Source organism: Vicia villosa, unplaced genomic scaffold (genome assembly GCF_029867415.1).
Source record: "Vicia villosa cultivar HV-30 ecotype Madison, WI unplaced genomic scaffold, Vvil1.0 ctg.002480F_1_1, whole genome shotgun sequence".
Lineage (NCBI taxonomy): Eukaryota > Viridiplantae > Streptophyta > Magnoliopsida > Fabales > Fabaceae > Vicia > Vicia villosa.
The window spans coordinates 140829-162530 of record NW_026705940.1 but is presented as its reverse complement, the minus strand read 5'-3'; the positions used below and the strand labels follow the sequence as shown (position 1 = coordinate 162530).

The 21702-nt window shown below is 39.4% G+C and overlaps 1 protein-coding gene across 1 annotated transcript; it reads right to left on the bottom strand.

Annotated features, from left to right (window-relative positions):
• Positions 1–20004: 20004 nt before the first annotated feature.
• On the bottom strand, positions 20005–20616 carry LOC131638904 (uncharacterized). The gene has a single exon (XM_058909436.1). The coding sequence runs from the start codon at positions 20614–20616 to the stop codon at positions 20005–20007; it is 612 nt and encodes a 203-aa protein (XP_058765419.1).
• Positions 20617–21702: the final 1086 nt, after the last annotated feature.

Genomic DNA, 21702 nt, shown 5'->3' with positions numbered 1-21702 from the left:
ATTGGAAGACAAAAGGAGACCTCTCACCTAAACCCATTGATAGCTGGGTTGGTTCAAGAGCTGCTGAAGTTAGGATGCTTATTCTCCCTGGAACATCTATACCTCCTATTGAGAAGTATATTCCACCTGTTGTGGTTCCTTCAACAATTGAAGATCTCCAAGAAGCTCTAAGAAAGATGAAGTAGTCAAGAGACAATTGGAAGAAGAATTTTGAATACTCTGAAGATGAATTAGGAATGATGGAAGAATCCTTATATATATACTTATGCAGAATCAAAGGTAAAGTAAATGTGCTATGTCGAAATAACAACAACATAGAGAATCAGCAAAAATAGGAAATAAGTCTGAGAAGGAAATAAACAACATAATAATAATAGATGGGATCTCTTGATCATAATGAACTATATCACCAACCGGGTGGAGGCTCGGCAGTGTGCCCATGGCCTCTTATCTCTGTAAGATGGTGTCGAAGGTCAGCAACCTCATGAGCTAACTCGTCAGCCTCACTCGTATAAGTGGCGTCATTAAGCTCGACCTGTAGGGTAAGGTGACTACCTCCTAGCAAAGTGTAGCCAACTCGGTGAGCATGGTATCTAGCTGTGATCGAACGTCTGGTTCCTACAAATCCAAATTATTAGTGTAGACAGTGGTGCGTGGAGCTTCTGGTCCGGGGGTGTACTCAAGAACTAGATCCTCTGGTGCCGGAGTATACTCAGGAACTGGCGAGTCGCTAGGTACCTCAACAGTCTCACCCCATCCCTCTACGGAATAGTTCCAATTAGCTGGATGGAGACAAAGGTCATCTGGGGTCAGGTAAGGTGAAGTAGTAAACGGATTGATCATCGATGAGAAGTCTATACTGGTATGGGTGAAATGAAGCACGTCTCATCAGGCCACGATCCATGCAGAAGTCTAGATCAATCAAAATGCTGCCACAATAGGGGGTCAACTGAAGTAGCTTACTATCCAAACTTAAAGAGAACGCTATCTGCATCACATTCCCACCTGCATGCAAAAATCCTACGGTGGATCTTGTAGTGTTGTAGATATCGTCAGCATACTCATCCCAACTAAACTGTTGGCACAGATATTTGACACTCGCCTCAATCCCGAGCGCTTCCATACAGCTCTGGTCAGGGTACCTAGTAGGCAATATAGGTCGAGCAGACAAAGCAGCGAAACGCGACCTCTGTGCATCATCTCTGAAGATCACATCCATGCCGTTGAAGTGAGCCATCCTGAAAAAGTAACACAAGAATATCTGGACATGAAAAACATAAACAAAAAGATCAGTCTAGATAAAACATTAAATTATGATAAAAAACTAAATTAAAGAAGAAACCATGGGTTGCCTCCCATGCAGCACTTGTTTAACATTGTTAGCTTGACGATTAGGTCTCACTTTTTATGTAGGTACCGGTGGGTCTATCAAAGTTTGACTATAGTAGTCAACTGGCAAGTCACCTTCTTTATAGAGCGCATGAATCATTCCTGATTTCCACTGCTTCAAATCTTAAAACTTTTGATACTTCATATGGGCCTGTCCATCTCGAGCGTAGCTTACAAGGAAAAAGACGTAATATGGAATTAAACATGAGAACAGGGTCTTCTATATTGAAATCTTTCCTTACGATTTTCTTTTCACGCCACACTTTTGCTCTTTCTTTATATATGATGGCATTCTCATAAGCCTTGAGGCGGCGTTCTTCTAATTTGTGAATGTCCATGATACGTTTCTCTCCAACTGTTAAGTAGTCTAAGTTCAAAGATTTAATAGCCCAATAGACTTTATGTTCTAGTTCGAACGGTAAATGGAAAGATTTTCCATAAACCAACTGGTAGGGGTAGTCCCAATAGGGGTTTTATAGGCTGTTCTATAAGCCCATAATGCATCATTCAACTTTTGAGACCAATCTTTTCTAGATATCGAAACGGTTTTTTCAAGGATTTGTTTGATTTCCATATTCGATACTTCCACTTGACTACTGGTTTGTGGGTGATATGGTGTTGCTACTCTATGTTTCACTCCGTACTTACTCAACAGCTTATTAGAGATTCTAGATATGAAATGCGATCCTCCATCGCTTATGACAAGATGAGGTGTTCCAAACCTAGGGAAAATAATACTTTTAAACAACTTGATCACTACTCTAATGTCGTTTCTAGGTGATGTAATAGTTTCAATCTATTTGGACATGTAGTCAACAGCTACTAGTATGTACTTATTTCCCATTGAGGATGGAAAAGGTCCCATAAAATTTATACCCCATACATCAAAAAGTTCTACCTCTTGGATATTACTTAAGGGAATTTCATCACGCCTTGAGATGTTTCCAGTGTGTTGACACCGGTCACATTTGACATATAAGCATGGACATCACGCCACAAATTAGGCCAGTAAAGACCTGCTTGAAAGATTTCGGCGCATGTCTTGGACATGCTAGCATGTCCACCGTATGGTGCGGCATGACAATGTCTGATGATGTTTATCACTTCCTCTTCTGGAACACAACGTCTAAAGATGTTGTCTATACCTCTTTTGAAAAGGAGTGGTTCATCCCAATAGAAATTTTTAACATCACTGAAGAACTTCTTTTTCTATTGGTAACTTAAATCAGGGGGTATGATATCGACAACTAGATAATTCACAATGTCGGCGTACCAGTGTACGTTTCTCATCATTGAGATTTCTTAAGGGTTTTCTTATCTATAGGTCTCAAAGTTATCTTCTCCAATTGTGTCTATCTTAGCTATAAGTCTGTCATAGGTGAAGTAATCATCTATAGGTATTAAGTCAGGTTGCAGTTGTTATAGCCTAGAGAGATGGTCAGCAACTGAATTCTCAGTTCCTTTCTTATCTTTAATGTCCAGGTCAAACTCTTGGAGCAAAAGAACCCATCTGAGTAACCTAGGCTTAGCATCCTTTTTATTTAACAAGTATCGGATTGCTGCGTGTTCTGTATATATTACAATCTTAGCTCCCACCAAATAGGATCGAAACTTATCAATTGCAAACACCACAACTAGCAATTCCTTTTTTGTGGCTGTGTAATTAAGTTAGGCGGCATCTAGGGTTTTTCTTGCATAGTAAATAACATTCAATTTCTTATCTTTCCTTTGCCCTAGAACAAACCCAACTGCATAATCAATAGCATCGCACATGATTTTGAAAGGTTGCGTCCAATCAGGAGGTTGTATGATAGGAGCTGAAATCAGTGCTTGTTTCAAAATGTTAAAGGCCTAAATGCATTTTTCAATAAAGTCAAACTCAACATATTTCATTAGAAGATTAGTCAGGGGTTTTGTTATTTCGGAAAAGTATTTAATAAAGCGTCGGTAGAAGCCAGCATGTTCTAGAAAATTTCTTACTTCCTTAATGATATTAGGTGGATTGAGGTTCTCTATTACTTTTATCTTGGCTCTATCGACTTCTATGCCCCTTTCGGAGACAATGTGCCCTAGAACTATTCCTTCATTAACCATAAAATGACATTTTTCCCAGTTCAACACAAGGTTTACTTCCACGCATCTTTCTAAGATTTTCTCAAGGTTAGAGAGATAGTTTTTAAAATTGAATCCACACATCGAGAAATCGTCCATGAATACTTCTATGATTACATCGAGATAATCTGCGAAAATTGACATCATACAACGTTGGAAGAGGCAGGGGCATTACAGAGTCCAAAGGGCATTCGCCTATAGGCAAATGTTCCATAAGGACAGGTAAAAGTTCTCTTTTCTTGGTCCTCTAGGTGAATAGGGATTTGGAAAAATCCTGAATATCCATCTAGATATCAGAAATACGAGTTCCTAGCTAGGCGTTCGAGCATCTGATCTATAAATGGAAGAGGGAAATGATCTTTCCTAGTCGCCTTATTCAGCTTTCGGTAATCTATACACATGCGTCATCCTCCTTCTGTTCGTTTTACTACATGTTCACCTTTCTCATTTTCTACAACAGTGATGCCTCTTTTCTTAGGTACCACATGTACAAGGCTTACCCACTCATTATCCGAGATCTGATATATTATACCAGCTTCTAGTAACTTAAAAACTTCTTTCTTAACTACATCACTCATTATAGGGTTTATCCTTCTTTGGTGTTCCCTTGAGGGTTTTGACCCTTCTTCTAGCATAATCCGATGCATGCATACGGATGGCCTTATTCCTTTTAAATCGGAGATTTTGTACCCTAAGGCTGAGGGATATTTTCGCAAGATATCTAAGAGCTGATTTCTTTCGTTTTGGTTTAGGGTGGCATTAATTATAACAGGGGGATTCATCTCTTCATCCAAAAACTCATATATTAGATTCTTGGGTAGTTCTTTAAGTTCTAAAGATGGCTTTTTAGGACACGGCATAGGATCAGGGGTAAGAGCTAAACATTCATAGAGGTTGTCATCAATTTAGGGTTCCATTCTCTTCAATTTGTCATCCTCCGAAATGGGGGTGGAAGGTAGTTTAATTAAAGATTCATCTCACTATAGTTCATTTATGCATTCATCAATGATATCGATTGCATAGCATGCATCTCATATCACTGGTGCCATTAGGAACTTGGAAAGAATGAATTCTATCTTTTCATCTCCTACTTCAAAGGTTAATTTTCCTTTTTTAACATCTATTATGGCTCCGGTTGTTGATAAGAATGGTCTTCCTAGGAGAATTGGGATTTCTTCATCTTCTTTAATATCCATTACTACGAAATTGGTTGGCATATACAGCTGACCTATTTTAAACGGTATGTCTTCCAATATCCCCATAGGGTATTTGACAGATCTATCAGCTAATTGTAAAGACATTTTGGTCGGCTGAAGTTCTCCTCATTTTAAACTCTTGCAAACTGCCAAAGGCATTAAACTTACGCTGGCTCTGTTTACGGTGATTTCCAGTAAACAACCGCTAGTCCTCCAAATTATAGTTTATACTTTGGTTACTCGCAGGATCGACTAGATTGATCCTAGGACATAGTCAAATAGTTGTCTTTTGATATAATTTGGTTCATATTTGTTGGTTTTTGCTTCGAAACTTGTTAATGGTGTGATCATGTGAATAATCTTGCGAAATAGACTTGTTATACACATAAATATAACTTTGATGAAATGTAAAAGAAATGTAAATTGCAGAAATGTAAAGTACAAGAATGTAAAGTACAGGAATGTAAAGTACATGAGTGTAAAGTGAAGGAATGTAAAATAACGGTGAATGAAAAAGGCTTCCAATTAAAACTAAACGAAAGATGAAGATATTGGAAAGATACTTGCATAAAGAAAAACACAAACGTATTTAAAGTGGTGTTGGTGTCATACGTACATTTCTCAGCGAACTCTTTCTCTTAACACTTGATACTTGAGTAATTTTGTTAGTGATTTGTACAAAATGAACACACTGGATCCTGATACTAAGACCCTTATTTATACTAATTCGACCCTAACGGTCCTACACTAACGAAATGCCACGTTGCTTCGCATGCATACGCTTCGAATCCCTGGGGCGCCATCTGTCCTCGTTCGGTTATACAGATTAGTTCGAAATTCAAATCCTCCCGCCTGAATTCTCTTTCGATACATGGCAACGTGATCCTTAACGAGAATGCCACGAAATACGCTAAGCTTCAGCACTCTTCGTATTTCGAGAAAACACTTAAGTCTCAATGACAATCTATCTCGATTCAGCTTCGATTTCAATCATCTTTACTTCAACTTAAATAACATCCTCGAACATGGCCATCAGGAGCCATTTATTCTCGGGAATGGCCATCAGAAGCCATTCTTCTTCTAACTCTAATTCTTCAAAGAACATTTTCTTCAATCGAAATCTCCAGCTAACAAATTGCCCCCAATAAATGTCTGTTTCGAAAAAACAAGAGAAATAGGCATTTCTTGTCATGATGAGATTTCGTTTTACTCATATTTTTAGAGTTCCAAAACACCTGACTACCGTCATAATTATCTATGACTTATCTTTCAAAACGTCTTGTCATTTTCAAAAACGTCTCTTCAAAACGTGCATCCCTACGTTTTGTCATTACTTGTGATCATTGATCCTAGATACTAAGAGTAAGGCTAACAATTGTTCGACCGCCGTTAGATTAAATCATCTCTTGCCGCGTGTCCTTTTGACCTTTATTCAAAAGATTTGAAAAGGTTATTACTAAACCTTTAAATACTTAAACCTTTAGCCTTCATACAACTTCATCTTTCATTCTTCTGCGACTAATCTTAGCTGAAACTGCCAATGTAGATGACGCTTTGACTGAAGCCACCGTAGCCTTAGAGAAAATTAGGTTGAATTATGCGACCAATTTCCTAAAAGTATTTAGATCAATTCCCTTAGAAAAAGATCCTGAACTGTATTATGCTTGGTTGACTAAGGTAGAAAACAAAAAGGCTTCGTTTTGGAAAGAACTAGGGATTTATGATCTAATTCAACTATCCAAAACAGGTTTAGAATACAACCTAGCCATGTTAGTAGCATCAATATGTTTTTGGGATGTTTCTCACAATACCTTTCACCTTCCTTGTGGAATGATTACCCCCACTCTCTTTGACATAGCCGCTATCACAGGGCTTCAACCAACTGGGGAGGTCTTCGATCCCAACTTCATGGATATTGATACCATCCAGTTTAACGAAGTCAAAGCCACCTATACCGCTTTCATCCAGAGATACCATGTCCAAACGAATACTGAAGTCATAGATGAAGAACATATCGCATTTCTAGCACTCTGGCTTTCGAGATGCGTTTTTTGTTCTAGGTCCCTCCAAGTGGCAAAGAGGTATTTTTGTATGGCTAACCAGATAAATGCTGGAAAAAGGTTAAACTTAAGCCAGTTAATTTTAGGGTTCCTTTACGAAAATCTTGGCGAAGCAACAGATCTCGTCAAAGATTACAAAACAGGATCTCTCCTCTTCGCTGGCCCTTTCTGGTTATTGCAGCTATGGCTCAATGCTACTTTCGAAGCTTATCTCCCACATAGAGGTATCGTGGATGAAGAAGATATGGCAATTATAAATCGAACAGTCGAAGGAACTAGCCTAGCTCACCTAACTCCCAAAGAAGAACCAGGAAAGCTTCGCGAGACTTTTCGAGCGTGCATGATGATGTTCGCTAAACGTTACCAGTTTAGTCCTTCTATGGCTCCATTTGTAAAAAGAGAAGTAGGTCCTGAATGGTTCACTCGAGAATTTCCAGCAACTTCTCCAAATCAACAAGCTGAATCCATGGTTATCTGGGAGGCTTTTCTAACAACTAAACTGTTGTACCATCGATTACGATCCCCCAAGAGTAATTGCTGTCTCCTTTGTTACCAACCAAATCTTGTATCAAGGCAATTTGGATTGGTTCAGCTTAAACCAAAATGCATGTATGACAAGAGAAATCACATGTGTCTACACACTATGCATTTATCTGAAGAGGAATATGAATCCAAAATCTCCAAATATGTCGGCATCACGACCCTCTCTCCCATCTCCTTCGAGCCTGCCTTCTATTCTACCATAGATTTCCATCAATGGTGGACAGAGTATTACACTAAGCAAATCTTCGATGCTGAAAGCCTTTCTCAAGAACTAGCTGAAGCTTTTGCTGATGTGCAGGCGAACTTCAAAAAAGGTACTTCGACTCATATTAAAGAAATCCAAGCCTTTCAAAAAAATTTTGAAACTATCTACAGGCCTGATGACCTTAGTCGGACCGTTCATGAAGCTGCGGTCACTTTGCGTGAAAATTTTTCTACTAAACTGGATAAGTTGAAATTGCCCACGTACGTTCGACCTTAACAACATTATGAAGTGGCTTTCAAACTTAATCCTCTAAAATTCCCTCCACTACCTAGTGCTGATTTTGGTGTGGCTCTAAGTCCTCCTTTTCCAAACTGGTTTGTCTGTGGGAATATCCCCAAAATCCTTTCTGAACAATCCAAAAAACGCGCTGAACAAGTGGTTCCGACTAAGCATACCTTGGATACTTTCAAGGGACATCTTCATATAGGTCTTGAACACGTTCGTGTTTTGACTCCAATACCTGAAGGTTGGGGTTTGGACTATCCTTCGATTAACCTTCTTTCCTTACCTATATACTGACCTCTATTTTGTTCACAGCCGTAGGTCGAAAGAGAGTTATTAAGGAAGCAGCTGCACAAAAGGATGCTGGAGCTTTGAGAAGCAACAGAGCAAGTGGGAGTGATTCTGCCACCACTGGCAAGAAACCAACAGTACATATACATTTTTTATACTTTAACTTGTGTGTTTATTCTGAATAATATCCACTTTGCTCAATATGAATATTCTCAGAGTTCGAAGCCTCCGACACCTCCAAAATGGAAACTTTCAAACACTAGTGCTTCAGATGATGAGGACAAATCTCCTCCTCGTATCAGAGAAGCTGCGAAGAAAAGACAAAAGGCCACTATTTCTCTAGCCAAAGAAAAGGGATCCGGGACTTCAAAGCTTACTTCATCGAGTGATAAGGTATCCTCTGATGAACTACCTTTAAAGATCACTGGTAATGTCCCAGTTGTCGAAAGTCATAACTTGAGCCCAGATAATGTCCCAACCAAGGTATTGAATCTTATACTATAACAATCCTTCACACTTAACTTTTATTGCTAAGTTTACGTTTTACCTCGTGTATGTAGGACGATGTAGGCACAGCTACTTCTGACCTCAAAGCTTCAGATCTCAACATTGATCTTGACAATCTTCATGGTATACATTTGTCCTTTAATCAACGAACAGGTTTTTCGCAACTTCCGGTCTTAACAAATTTTGATTTATGTAACAGGTACTCCTCGAAGAAAATCTCCTGTCCTTTCTCCAGTTCTCGAAGATATTCAACCCATTACGACTGTCGTTTCAACTGCACATGCTGAGGAAAGTCATTCAAACGACGCTTCTCCACCTACCAATCAAGACGAAGACGTGGAAGAAAACCCTAAACATTCTAATAGCGGTGATGTAGTTGAGCAGCTGACTTGGAGTGAAGATACCATCCCTGAACACGAGAATATGGATGAAGCTTCTAGTTTGCCACTACCAGGCAATAATGAAACTTCGACCTTTGGGACTATAGTTGCCCCTACGACTACCTCGAATCAAATTCCTACTGTGCTCACTCTTGCTGAACTAGAGCGACTAAAGAATACTGACCCTGTAAGTTTCCTCAAGGCTATGATGAGTGCCAAAAATGTTTCGTCTATCATGGTTGAGCCTTCTTCGAACATTTTGGCGGAAAGTGGTAAGGGAAATGATATTCCAAAACTCCTTTTTCAGATAAATAAAAAATTCTTTGAAACCAACCTTATCGAAGTTCTGAGCAAAGATTCCACCAGCTGCTTTGGTTTAAACAATCTTTTAAAGAAGGTGGATCTACTCCAGGTTTTTGACGAAGCCTCACAACTGATTGTTTCACTAACTTCTCTGCTTGATCAACTTCAAATTGATAACCTTCAAAAGCGAGATGTTGACCAAAAACTTAACACAAAAGTAACTTCTCATAGTTCTTCGTGGAAAGCTGCTAATGAAGCAACAACCAGAGCTGGTGCCCTTGAGCTTGAGCATGCAAAGCGCCAAAAGGAGTATGAAACTTGTGGAGCGGACATCAAATCTTGGGAACAAGAAATTGAACGTCTCGAAGCGAAGATTAAAACTTCCAAGTCTCGTCAAGAGGAAATCAAACAATCCAAGCAGAACGAATTGGATGAAGTGGTGCAAACGGGGATTCAACATCTCGAAACAGCGCAAAAATTAGTACCAGAAATCGAAGAGCTGAAAAAGCAGCAAGCACTAACCGAACGCCGTCTGTCACTATAGGCATCCCAATATTCCAAAATGAAGAATAATCTTCCTGAAGACTTCAATTAGTTTTGACAACCTTTGTAATGCCTTTTCGTTTTGCACTTGTCCCACCTCTTGTAATCAGACTAGTTAATGGATATATGTATGATTTATCTTTCAATTATCCATATATTCTATCATGCAATGTCACAAATAAAACTTTAACAATTCTTAAATTGTCAAACAAAAATCTATTTTTCAACTATCATAATGACCTCGATAGAATGTATACGTGACATGATTACCCTTTGCAGCCACTTAGTTTTGATTTGACGTTTCTACTCCACTAGCCGTAACCTTCATTTAATAATGACATCACATTTTCAAAACGTCTAATTAAGACGTGCGTGTATCAGTTTCTAACATGATTACATTCCAACATCCAATGCCAGAAACGGCGGACTCCATATCTTCCCTCGGGGAAGCCACACGCGGTCCAATCAGAATTTAAAGCGTAACCACTCTTTAAGACCAACGTCCTTTATATAAACCTTGCCATTCTGATCGTTTATTCACCCTCTTCCATATTTTCTTCAAGGTTTTTTTCTTTCTTGTACCTTCTTGAAAAAATGACACCTCTATCTCATAACACTATCAAATCTGTTATCAAGAAAGAGTTCAAACTCTCTGCTGAAGAGTTTGATCAAAACGGAATTAACATTGATGCACTGTTTGCCTCCCAAAACTTACAAGTTTACCAAGGAATCTTGGAAGGGTTTGTTTACCCAAACATGCTGGCGGATTTCTGGATGTTTGCATCCCTCCGGATGGATTCAAAAGGGAAAACCGCCATCGTTTCCCAAGTTCGTGGATCCCGCATTACCATCTCTCCATCATTCATCTCTGAGGTGCTGAGATGTGAGAACTCAGGAGAAGTTTTTGTTGACAACTTCTTCACCATGAGCACCTCTTCCGTTTTAAGGACCATCATGGCTAACGATCCCTTCAATGCCCTCCTCTGTAGGATTTGGCATCAATTTCTAGTGGGCAACTTTCGCCCATGAAATGAAGACCAAGAAAGCATCATGGTGGAAGACCTAGAGTTCATGCTCTGTGCTCTTCGGGGAAAGAAAATCAACATACCATTGATGATTTTCAAACATCTTACTGAAGGTGTCGCTATTGTTGCCTCCCGCCAAGGCAAACCTTCTTGTCTTCCCTACGGAAGATTACTATCCCACATGTTTATAAAACAAGGGTTAGTAAAACAATTGCGCACGGAAGGATTCCTGTATCCTTTTGAAGCGGAAAGCCTGCCCCTGTTGAACTTAGAGGGTTTGCAAAACAGGATTAACTGAGGAATGCATTGTTGGAGGCGTTGTTGGTTTTGGTTTTATCTTTGCTATCCATAATTTTGAACACTTCTTTTAGTTGTAACTTTTGTAACTTTGGTTTGCATATCATGCAACCATTTTGATTGGATGTACCCTTAATCCCTTAATGTAATGGACTATATTTTGACATCGTTTATCTTCTTAGTTTATATATTATTTAACCTGCATAAAGGTAAAGCCATTTGGCGAGTGTTTTACCATTTTGGCTCACGACATCTATGTCTAATGTTTACGTTTTTGCAATCTTCACTTCATGCATGACTGGCTTGTATCTTTTCAGATACTTCCCATTCACTCTTAAGATCCTACGATCTTCTGCCAACTCTTCTATCTCATAAGCATTATTCGAAAATACTTTTAAGATTCTAAAAGGGCCTTCCCAGTGTGGAGACCATTTGCCTAAAGTCTGGTTCTTTCGATCTATAGGCAAAATAACTTTCCAAACTAAGTCATTGTTAATAAATGTTTTACCTTTCACCTTTTTGTTGTATGCTCTTGACACCCTTTCTTTTTGCCTTTTTATCATTTCCAATGCTCGAAGTCTGTCTTCGTCCAGATCGACTAACTCATTCATCATCATTTCCCAATATACATTTGGGGGAATTTCTTTTTGTCTCTGAATCTTGACTGATTGCAAGTATATTTCGACTGGGAGTACTGCATTGTGCCCGAACGTCAATTGGAAAGGTGTAGTATTGGTGGCTTCTTTTGGTGATGTTCGACAAGCCCAAAGTTCCTGGTCCAAGGTCTTATGCCAATTCTTAGGTTTCTTCCCTACATGTTTCTTTATCAGACCGATTATCACTTTATTGGCTGCTTCGACTTGTCCGTTTGCTTGAGCATAATAAGGTGTAGAAGTGAATAATTTGAATCCCATCTCTTTCGCAAACTCTTGCATCTTTCGACCTGTAAACACTGATCCTTGGTCTGTGGTTATGCTTTCTGGGATTCCAAATCTATATAATATGTGTTTTTGGATAAACTCACTCACAGCCTCTTGGTCCACATTGGCTAATGGTATTGCTTCAACCCACTTTGTGAAATAGTCTACTCCCACTAATATATATCTTTGGCTTTTGGATGATGTGGGGCGGATTTCTCCAATTAAGTCTAATACCCAACCTTTAAAAGGCCATGGTTTGATAATTGAACTCAATTCATTTGCAGGCGCATGTTGAATACTTGCGTGTTCTTGACACTTCTGACAACCTTTGGCGAACTCTATGCAATCTTTTAACATAGTGGGCCAATACATTCTATATCAAAACAAAAGCCATTTCATTTTGTGCCCCGCTTGATGAGCACCACATGCCCCACTGTGTACATTTGAAAGTGCCAAGTATGCTTCAGCTTCGCCCAGACATTTTAGTAGAACTCCCTCAGGGGTTTTCTTAAACAATTCGTTTCCCATTAAGAAGTATGATAAGGCTCTATTTTTCACCTTTCTATCTGTATCTGTCGAAGGGTCTCTCAAGTAGTTTACAACTGGACTCCTCCAATCTCTATCTGCTAAAGAATCTATATTTAGAACTTCAAATTCCTCTTCGTTAGCGAAGCCTAATTGTGAGTTCTCCAGATCACTTAGGGATAATTTTGTGGCCATTGCCTTGCCTCTTACCTCGATCAATTCTTCTAATTTTTCCTTTGATACTTTGTATCCTGAGGCTTACTGTGCCAAATCATTTACTTCTTGATTGTTTACCCTTGAGACGTGTTTTAAATCCATATATTGAAATTTTTTAAGCAACCTATTTGCTATGACAAAATACATGATCAAATTCTCTTTGATACATTTGTATTCTTTCGTCAGTTGCTTTATCACTAGTTCTGAGTCTCCTTTAATTTCGACTCTGGTTGCCCACAATTCCAACAAGGCTTCAAGTCCAGCAATTAATGCTTCGTACTCAGCTTCATTATTGGAGCATAGAGGGCCGTAAATTTTATACTTGAGCTTTGTTGGAATTCCATCAGGAGAAATTATGAGAATACCAACGCCACTTCCCTCTTTATGTGTTGAACCATCGAAATACAACTTCCAAGGCTTCAAGTCTACATATTGTTGAGGATTTTCAACCACTGCATGATCCACAATGAAATCTGACACGATTTGTCCTTTCATTGACTTAAGAGGTTGAAAGATTAGAGAGTACTCAGTAAGGGCCAAAGCCCATTTGCCAATTCGACTATGCAATATTGGTTTGGATAGCATATGTTTAATAACATTAAAATGAGATGAAACGTAAACATCAACTGGCTTTATATAATACTTGAGTTTGATACAAGAGAAATTTAAACAAAGGCAGAGTTTTTCTATGGCGCTATACCTAGTCTCTGCATCATTGAGTACTCTACTTAAGTAATAAATGGCTCTTTCGATACCATTTTCATCTTCTTGTGCTAACATGCTACCTATTGTATTATTTGAAGCTGAGATATACAAGAGCATGTGCTTCTTCCCATTTGGGGGGACAAGATTGGTGGGTGCATCAAATATTTCTTGATTTTCTCAAAAGCTTCTTAATGTTCAGCATGCCATTCGAACCTTCCTTGCTTCAGTCGAAGTAAGGGGGAAAAAGCTTGTGTGCGCCCACTCAAATTAGAGATAAATCTTCTTAAGAAGTTTATCTTTCCCAATAAGGATTACAATTATTTCTTCGTGGATGGAGGCTTTGTTTCCATAATAGCCTTCGTTTTATTCTGATTAATTTCTATTCCCTTTCGAATGATTGACTGAGATGATCAAGATGACTATCATCTGAAACAGACTTTTCAACAATATCATCTATGTACACCTGCATGAATGTTTCTATAAAATCATGAAATATAGAATTCATTGCTCTTTGATAAGTTGCCCCAACATTTTTCAAACCAAAAGGCATGACGACCCATTCATAAGTACCTATTGCCCCAGGGCAACGGAAAGCTGTTTTGGACACATCTTCTTCTGCAATGAAAATTTGACTATATCCTGAATATCCGTCTAGCATACTTTGATATTCGAAGCCTGCGGCTGAGTCTACAAACATTTCTGCTACTGGCATAGGATATTCATCTTTAGGGGTCGCTGCATTTAGATCACGAAAATCTATACATACCCTTAAAGATCAATTTTTCTTAATAACGGGTACAATATTAGCAATCCATTCGACATACCTCGTAGTCCTAATGAATTTGCTCCGAAGGAGTCTTTCGACCTCCGCTTTAATCTTTGAGAGAATTTCTGGTGCGAACCTTCTGGGAGTTTGCTTGATGGGCTTCTTCCCTTCTTTAATAGGCAACTTCAGTTCGACCAAATCTCTCCCTAAACCAGGCATCTCATCATAGTCCCAGGAGAAACAATCTTTATTTTCCCTTAGTAACGCAACAACCTTTGACTTTAGGGCTGGCTATAACTTTGCACTAATGTATGTCACCCTTTTTCGAATTTCATCTCCAAGATTTATTTCTTCGAGTGGGTCTTGAGCTAACATCTTTATATTTGGCGCTATTGGATCTTTTTCGAACCCCAAAGGTTCTTCATCATAGATTGTGTCTAATCTTTGGCTTGCTTCTTTGCCTGAAACCTGTTCGTCATGTATTTCATCGTCAGGTGGTTGTGGGATAAAATGTATCCCCGGGCCTGGTACTTCTGATTCATTGTGAATGGCTTTGACAGCCATGTTTGCTAGTTCGGCCTCAAGAGCCGCTTTTCTTTTGTTTTCGGCTATGTAAGCCGAAATCTTTTCAAAGAAAGATGATTCAGGCATAATTACCGTCTTCGTCCTAGCTAGTTGGCCGTATTGCTGGTAATCCTTCGACAGGTGTTGTGTCATCTGGACCGTCCATTATTTCTCTGTTCCACTGGAATCCGTTTGGGTGTAAAGATAGATAGTACATAGCATTTTTATTTGGGGCGTATACATCTTCTGCTGCATTGCATGGCCCTATATTGGCTAAGTTCCTGTCGAAACTAGTTTTGTTGACTTGGTTGATTTCAGCCATATAGTAACTTTGATCACCTTCTATATTTTCCACTATACCATCTTCTCTCCAGATAGTTAGCTTCTGATGCATTGTCGAAGGTACTGCAGCAACCCCATGGATCCATTATCTTCCAAACAAAATATTATAGTTTGCTTTTGCTGGTATAACCATGAACATCGTAGGCCTTGTGACTGAACCCACCGTTAAGTTCACTTGGATTACTCCTAAGGTATGTCCTACCTTCCCGTCGTAGTTGGACAAAACCATATTATGAGGCCCTATGTCGGTATCAAACATACCAATCCTTTTCAGCATATATTGGGGCATGAGATTCACTGCTGCCCCTCCATCAACTAGGACTTTGTTGATGCCCACGTTTTCAATTTTAGCTCTTATATACACGGGTTTTAAATGATTTCTCATACCTTGGTCTGGTCTTTCGAAAAACGCATTCTGCTCTTTGACAGACCCATTATTCAACACATAATAACACACAGGTCTGTGTTTTTCCATTTCTTCAGCATTAGCTTCCTCGCAGTCTTCAACCTCTGTCTCTTGGTAGAATTCGTGGGGAAGTACAGACACCATATTACAGTTAAAGTTTATGGATGATACTCCATCTGAGTCGAAATCATTAGTCAATCTATCTTCTTAGACTGCATCCTTTCTTCTTCTTTCTCATTTCCAAAACTGAATAGCTTGCGTTCCACCGGCGGTTTGCTTGACCTTGCCCCCTGCATCGGGATTTTAGTGCTGCTAGACTCTCTGGCCTCCCTTGCCTTGTATTCTTTCTGGGATTTCTTCATTCTTTGGTGTCTTCTCCATTGAGATCTAGACATTGGGTTTCTACCTTTATAATTCTCTAGCCTGTACGTCTCTCGATTTGATGCCTGGAAATGCTTTCTATAAGCCATTGCAGTTCGTCCACCTTGGTCCCAACTTTGCCATTTGTTATTTCTTGCACCAGCTTGTGTCCATCTATCCATGGGTATGTCTGCAGGAAGTTTGAATGTCACCCTTCGAGCTTTAGGATGAGGACTTGAGTCTCCCAACCAGTGGTGAACATCACCCTTTCGAATGATTGTGCCATAAGGTTGTCATAGACTGCCCTACATATGGGACACATAACTATCTCTGTATTTTCCTTGTGACATCTAACCAAGAAACTCACCAAGCTTTCCTCTGGCCTTGGATAATCCTTCAGCAATTGGTTTCCTTTCCTCTAAGGATGTTGCATCCTGTTCCGTTAGGCCCTTTCATAGTTAGCTTGGACCTTTCGATTCAGCATAATCGAGCACCTAGGACATATTAACATCCGTCCAGCATTCTTCTTATGACACCTTCGAAGGTAATCTTTCAAACTTCCACCTGTCTGTGGGCTTCCATAGTTTCCCTTTTCCCTCAGCAGACACTTCTCTAGTTCCTCTATTTCAGATAAAGGTTGCCTAACATTCACCATGTTGATGCCTGCTGGGGGGGCTTCAGAGATCTGTATCTGTTGAAGTTTCACCCTGAGGTCTTCAGTAGCCTTGCTAGTTTTCTACTTTAGATCTTCAGTGATCTCTGCCTCGAAGGACTCTTCAACATCAGTATTGAAGACTGCATTGTTATTTAGGCTCTCAGTAGCCTGCTTTCTAGTTGAAACTATCTCCCATTCAGCAACGTCACCTTCAGACACATCCACCATATTGATGTCAACTGGTTCAGCGTAGTTTGTGTCAGCGACGTTCAAAGGATCAGCATCAACTTTCATGTGATTCTTTGTCTTATCTACGAACTTGAAACGTCCATCCTTGATAGCATTCTGAATTAGATCCCTGAAAAGAAAGCACTGTGAGGTTTTATGGCCTAAAAAACCATGATATTTACAAAAGCCTCGTTTCTTCCGCTGCTCCAATGGAGGAACTTTGGAATTGGGAGGCACTATCATTTGGCCATATTTTATTAATAAATAAAATATTTCGTCACATTTAGTGACGTCAAAAGTGTAAGTTTTCTTTGGGAATTTATCACTTTTGTCATTCTCGACTGGAGTTTTCCCATTCGAAGGGGTGAGCAATTTACAAGAGTAAGGTGGTGCTTCTTTTAATTCGGCTAAGTCTATTTCGACTTCTTCGAAACTGTATGAATCTTCGAAGGCTTCGCCTTCTGCATCTTCAACCTCAATATATGCCACTCTCTCTTTCTTATAATTCTTGTTCGCTCTGGCCTTTTCGGCTTTCAACCGTTCGACTTGTCGAACTCTATCTGCCAGTTGGGCCATATCCCTCAGATATTGGGTATCCAGTTTCTTTCTAATTGAATAGTCTAGACCTCCTGCAGCCATTTCAACCAATTCGTGTTCTGGAACAACTGTGAAGCATCTCGATTTTAACAAACGGAACCTATTCAAATAATCATCTATAGGTTCTGTGAATTTCCTCTTAATGCTAGCCAACTCTTTCAAACTTATCTTGGTTTGACCCATATAGAATTGTTCGTGGAACATCCTTTCCAAGTGTGCCCATGCATCTATGGAATTTGGGGGTAAGGTAGTGAACCATGTGAAAGCATTTTTTGTTAGCAAACTAGGGAAATATTTAATTCTCAAATCTTTGTTTCCTGCTAGATCACCAGCCTCTGTCAAGTATCGGGCTATGTGTTCTACAGTCGATTCACTAGTATCCCCTAAAAACTTTGTAAATTTGGTTACTTTGGTACCTCTTGGTAATTCCGTTTGCATAATCTATTCTGCTATAGGGGAAGTGTAATTTGGACGTCGAAGTCCAGTGTCAAGGCCATTATTAGCCATAATTCTTTCTATCATGGCGGTCAGATTATTTTCTGTTGCCATATAGTCTCTCCTAACCTTGTGTACAACTTCGTCTGGATGTTCGTCCCTTCCTACTACAACTAGCCTAGGCTGCTGTTGGGGAACTGGTTGTTGTCCAGTATTGGTCCCTTGATTCTGATTTTCTAAATCTAATACTTGATTTCTTTCGACGGGTACCTGCCTAGGTGGCGGAACTACATCTTGAGCCCATTCTAAGATTGGGCCACCTTCTCGATAGGTAGACTGGTTGTTTCTTCGCCTAGTTTGAGGGACTCCTAAGAAATCTGTCATTCAACTTATTTGTGAAGATATTTTTTGGTATGTTTCTACATTATCCTGGTTAGTTCTGGTAATGTTTGCCACTAATGGATTAAAGATTGACCCTAATTCTCTAGCAAGAACACCTAGCGTATCGTGGTTACTTGCATCCATTTCCTGCCTAAATGCTGCTTGACAATTGGTTGTTAAGAGAGGCATTTGGCCTGATGGGCCTGTGTTTTGTGCGCTTCGACCTATCGAACCGACATTAGGCGAAAATGTCATTGCGCTAGGTGCAGTATACGTATGTCGTGCCCCTTGTAAACCTGCCATATATGAATACGGCATTCCATAAGGAATCCCAGGTCTCCAACCCTCGAATGCTTATGAGGATGGTATTGGGGTATGTAATTGACTTGCGGCATTTGTCGAGAAATGTGGTATCTCGTTTGTGCCTGTAAAAGGAGGCATGGAAGTCGAACTGGAGACTGGGATTGTCCCCGGTGGCCCTGATGTATTTTCGGGCATAGCCTGGGAACTAACTATGGCCGCAGATCCTGTCAACACTGGTATATCTTGCGCTCCTTGTGTAGAAGTCGAAACATGTGTAGTACTTGTGGCTACTATTCCTGACCCTTGTGGGGGATCTTGATCTCCCTTTCCACTGGTCGAATTGACCATTTTCTTGTTGTACCTTCGTTTAGGAATCGGTGGTGCACTGTTGGTTAATTTACCGTTCCTAAGGTTCATACAAGGTCTTGATATGTTCTAGACAAAAACAAAATAACAAATTAATGACAATCTGTTTGACACTGTCCCACTGGGCGTGCCAATTTGTTTACGGTAATTTCCGGTAAACAACCGCTAGTCCTCCAATCTATAGTTTATACTTTGGTTACTAGCAGGATCGACTAGATTGATCTTAGGACATAGTTAAATAGTTGTCTTTGATATAATTTGGTTCATATTTGTTTGTTTTTGCTTCGAAACTTGTTTATGGTGTGATCATGTGAATAATCTTGCGAAATAGACTTGTTATACACGTAAATATAACTTTGACGAAATGTAAAAGAAATGTAAATTGCAGAAATGTAAAGTACAAGAATGTAAAGTACAGGAATGTAAAGTACAGGAATGTAAAGTGCAGGAATGTAAAGTGCAGGAATGTAAAATAACGGTGAATGAAAAAGGCTTCGAATTAAAACTAAATGAAAGATGAAGATATTGGAAAGATACTTGCATAAAGAAAAACACAAACGTACTTAAAGTGGTGTTGGTGTCATACGTACATTTCTCAGCGAACTCTTTCTCTTAACACTTGATACTTGAGTAATTTTGTGAGTGATTTGTACAAAATGAACACACTGGATCATGATACTAAGACCCGTTATTTATACTAATTTGACCCTAACGGTCCTACACTAACGAAATGCCACGTTGCTTCGCATGCATACGCTTCGAATCCCTGGGGCGCCATCTGTCCTCGTTCGGTTATACAGATTAGTTCGAAATTCAAATCCTCCCGCTTGAATTCTCTTTCGATACATGGCAACGTGATCCTTAACGAGAATGCCACGAAATACGCTAAGCTTCAGTACTCTTTGTATTTCGAGAAAACACTTAAGTCTCAATGACAATCTATCTCGATTCAGCTTCGATTTCAATCATATTTACTTCAACTTAAATAAAATCCTCGAACATGGCCATTAGGAGCCATTTATTCTCGGGAATGGCCATCAGAAGCCATTCTTCTTTGAACTATAATTCTTCAAAGAACATTTTCTTCAATCGAAATCTTCAGCTAACACGCTACTAGATCTAAGAAAGCTTTGTCGATCATATGATTTCTTAGGATGCAAGGAATGGAAAAACTCCTAGGGTCCTTTTCTTTCTTGGCAAGTTTATTTTCGGAAATAAAGTTGCATTCTAAAGGTTTAGGATCGTCGAGTCTGCGCTTGTTGGACAGAATGTCCTTTAAGAATTTAGCATATGAAGGTATTTGGGTGATTGCTTTGGTGAAAGGGATTTCTACATGGAGTTTTTCTATCACTTTGATGAATATTTGGTATTGAATTTCTATTTTGGTTTGTTTAAGTCTCTGCAGATGTGGAATTGGTGGCTTATACGGTGGTGGTGGTGTATAGTCTCTATCTTTCGCTTCTACTCCTTGGTTTGGTTGCTTTTTAGGTTCCTCTGGTTTCTCTACTTGGTCCATGGGTATGACATTTTCCTTAGGTTTTTCGGGTGCGCTCAAGATTGGGTTTTTAGGTCCATCGCAAGCGGTTCCGCTTCTTAAGGTAATGGAATTTGCTTTCCCTCTAGGATTGGGTTGAGTTTGTCCAGGGAATTTTCCTCCAGGTGTAGTTTGTGCGGCTTGTGTTTGAGCTACTTGCGATATCTGAGTTTCAAGCATCTTATTATGGGTTATGATCTGGTCAAACTTAGTTCCTAGCTATGTAATTAGCTCATTTATATGAACGCTTTGGTTTAGTAACTTTTTATTTTATTCAGTTTGGGTCAGAATAAAATTATTTACGGTTTCCTTAAGACTAGGTTTTAGTGGTACAACTTGCATAGGTTGATTTTGTCTTTGGGCTTGAAAACCTCGTGGTCTTGAAGATCCAGGATTTTGGATTGGGTTGTTATTTTTATAGGAAAAATTTGGGTGGTTCCTCCATCCAGGATTGTAGGTATTGGAAAAAGGGTTTCCTTGGGTGTAATTAACTTAGTCTGAGCTAGTCTCATTCAGTAGTGTTGGTTCTGTGTTGGTAGCAATTTTGGCTAAACCATTGTGATAGCAGAGCTTTGCGATGATGTCATAACAGATGTCTTGACATTACAGGTTTTTTGAAGCGTCTTAGTCAGTTTCTACTTTTAGGTTTTGGGTTGTCAGTTACTTAAACTAACTTAGTAGTTTAGCTGCGCCAGAACCCTATTTTATTGGCCCAAGCGCGTGACCATGATTGATTGGGATTGCTCTATAAAGGTTCAGTGAATCCTTATTTGCAGGCACGTCTTCTGGTCTAAGGGATTCGGTCATATGGGTTTCATATGTGTACATTCACAAACCTTTAGGTGTTGAATTTTGTTGTGCTCTCCGAAGCTTTTAAGCAAGGAGAGTATTTGTATCCTCGTATGCTTTGAAGCATCGAGGAGTAGTTTTTATTTGGAAGATTATCTTCTGGTTATTTTTATTTGATTTTTATTTTGTCACTGGGATTGTGACTGGAAGAGATTTGAGGAGGGCCTCATACCTAGGCGAGACTTAGGTAGAAATCATAGGAAGGGTAGTGATTAAGTGAGAAGGGTAAACGGGGACTGTTTAACTTTGAATTTATACTATCGGATATAGATTTCATCCTGGCTTGGTAGCCACCAAAGTAGGAAGGATTGTTCCGAACTGGGTAAACATATTGTTGCGTTATTTACTTTCTGCAAGAGTATTGTTTTTGTTGTTATACTTGTTCATAATTCAGATATTGTGTCGTGATATCTCATT

Excerpts from the sequence above, each read along its gene's own strand:
- LOC131638904 (XM_058909436.1), bottom strand. The coding sequence starts at position 20,616 with ATGCTTGAAACTCAGATATCGCAAGTAGCTCAAACACAAGCCGCACAA.